Below are 2,005 nucleotides of genomic sequence, written 5' to 3' on the forward strand. Positions count from 1 at the left end.
AGCTGCGAGGCAGCAGCATCCTAGCCTCTCGCAATACCCTACATTGTGTGTGCCAGCACTTTTTTGTTATTACGTAAAGGCTCCTGGAAGCACCTTGGATATTTTGCATTCTCCTTTCTCTGCTGGAAGCAATCAGCACGCAGGAATCCTGACGTGGGCTTCGGGACGATAGGACATTCCAGCTCGGGATCCAGCCCGGTTAATCGTGAAAAGTGTATACATTTCTGGCTTATCTATGCTTTGTTATGGGTCTGACGTGAACCCACGTCCTCCTCCCCCCCTCCCGCAATATTACAGGCAGAATTTCAGCTAAAAGTGTTGCAGTCTCACGGTGAGGGAACCCGTGATATTCAGACAGCAAAATAACCTTAGTCCCCGCCTGTTAAAAAAAAAAAAAAAAAAAAAAAAGCTAATTAAGCCGAAGAGGAAAATCAAGAGAAACTCGAAAATGTAAGTATTCCCTCTCGTTAACAGCCGAGCATTTAACTTTGGAGCCTCAGCAAGGGAAATACCGGGCTGCTCGGCACGTTTTTGCTAAGCTTCGTTTTCCACACAATGCAGAATAAAATGCTAGTTTAAAGCGGCCCACGTTACCGAAGGATTTTCCACCGCTACCGGCAGACTTACGTCCTTTAAAATCACGGCATGCACAAAAGAGCAACGTTTGTCCAAAACAGGCTAAAAATACACGGAACGAGAGGGGGGAAAAGCGTACAAATCCTTCCTCGGAAGCTAGCGACAAGGAAGTCGGAGAGGTCTGAGTGTGTTTGAGCTCGGATTGTTTAATAGAAAGATTTATATACTAACTGTATTATTTACTTTGGGAGGGGAGGTGGCAGTATAAGGGTATGCTAATTAGTGGGAGATTTTTTGGGGGAAGGGGTGGAATATCAATTTTTATTGCATCACCTGTCAGGAGTGTCCAATCAGCGTTGGCTTTAGGGGAATTAATTGATGAAGGTGTCTCCGGACGAGCTCACTTCACTCTGTCATTTTATTTGTAGCTAAAGCAGCGGCGGGAATAGCAGCTGCATTTCTTTTCTCTTCCTCCCTTCACATTCCATTATCATAGTTTCCAATGGAAAAGCAGGGAATGAAAGGGAACAGGTACTGATCTTCAACAGCAACTTAGAGAAAACACTTTGGCAAACCTGATTTTTAAGATTATCTATTGATTGTAGCCTCACGGTATTTTTTTTTTATTTATTTTTTTTTTTCAATTTTGTCTAAAGTTTGGCACTTCATTCACCAGGAGTAACAGCCTTTGTTATATTTTATTAGCAGGATGCCTTGAGACAAATACAGCATCTGGCTGAGGATTGTGTGTGTGTGGCTTTTTCTTTTTTTTTTGTCCTTTTTTTTTTTTTTTTTTTCCTCCACCTCTCTCTCACTCTCTGCAAATGCTGGGAATAATTTAATTCACGAAATGGGAGACCTGAAGTCGGGTTTTGAAGAGGTGGATGGCGTGAGGCTCGGCTACCTCATCATTAAAGGAAAGCAAATGTTTGCACTCTCCCAGGTTTTTACAGACCTGCTCAAAAACATCCCGCGAACTACCGTGCACAAGCGAATGGATCATTTAAAAGTAAAAAAGCATCACTGCGACCTGGAGGAGTTGAGGAAACTCAAAGCCATCAACTCCATCGCTTTCCACGCCGCCAAATGCACCCTGATCTCCAGAGAGGACGTGGAAGCCCTGTACACATCCTGCAAAACCGAACGGGTCCTTAAGACGGAGGAAAATCAGCGGGCCGCTGGCAGCCACCGACCTCCGGCCAGAGCTCGCACCCACCGACCCCTTCTCCGGCTTCTGGAAGGAGAACAAACTTTGGCTGGGCCTGCGGGACCCTCCCCGGCCCCTGCTGCCCGTCAGGAGGAAAGCTTTGCGTCCGGGGGACACAGCCTTGCTACCGGCCTCTCATCTACCTCACATTTTTAGTAAATACACTGGCCACAGCTACCCAGAAATCGCTCGGGCGCCTTGCAAACCCCCCGTAAACTATGA

At 46.1% G+C, this 2,005-nt stretch overlaps 1 protein-coding gene across 1 annotated transcript; it reads left to right on the top strand.

Annotated features, from left to right (window-relative positions):
- Positions 1–1,426: 1,426 nt before the first annotated feature.
- On the top strand, positions 1,427–1,997 carry LOC104406988 (SKI/DACH domain-containing protein 1-like; the record flags this gene model as incomplete). The annotated part of the gene is given in 2 exon segments (XM_010016130.1): positions 1,427–1,731; positions 1,733–1,997. Coding segments are annotated over 2 exon segments (570 nt in total), but the record flags the coding sequence as incomplete, so codon positions are not given.
- Positions 1,998–2,005: the final 8 nt, after the last annotated feature.

Source organism: Nestor notabilis, unplaced genomic scaffold, assembly GCF_000696875.1.
Source record: "Nestor notabilis isolate BGI_N333 unplaced genomic scaffold, ASM69687v1 scaffold29686, whole genome shotgun sequence".
NCBI lineage: Eukaryota > Metazoa > Chordata > Aves > Psittaciformes > Psittacidae > Nestor > Nestor notabilis.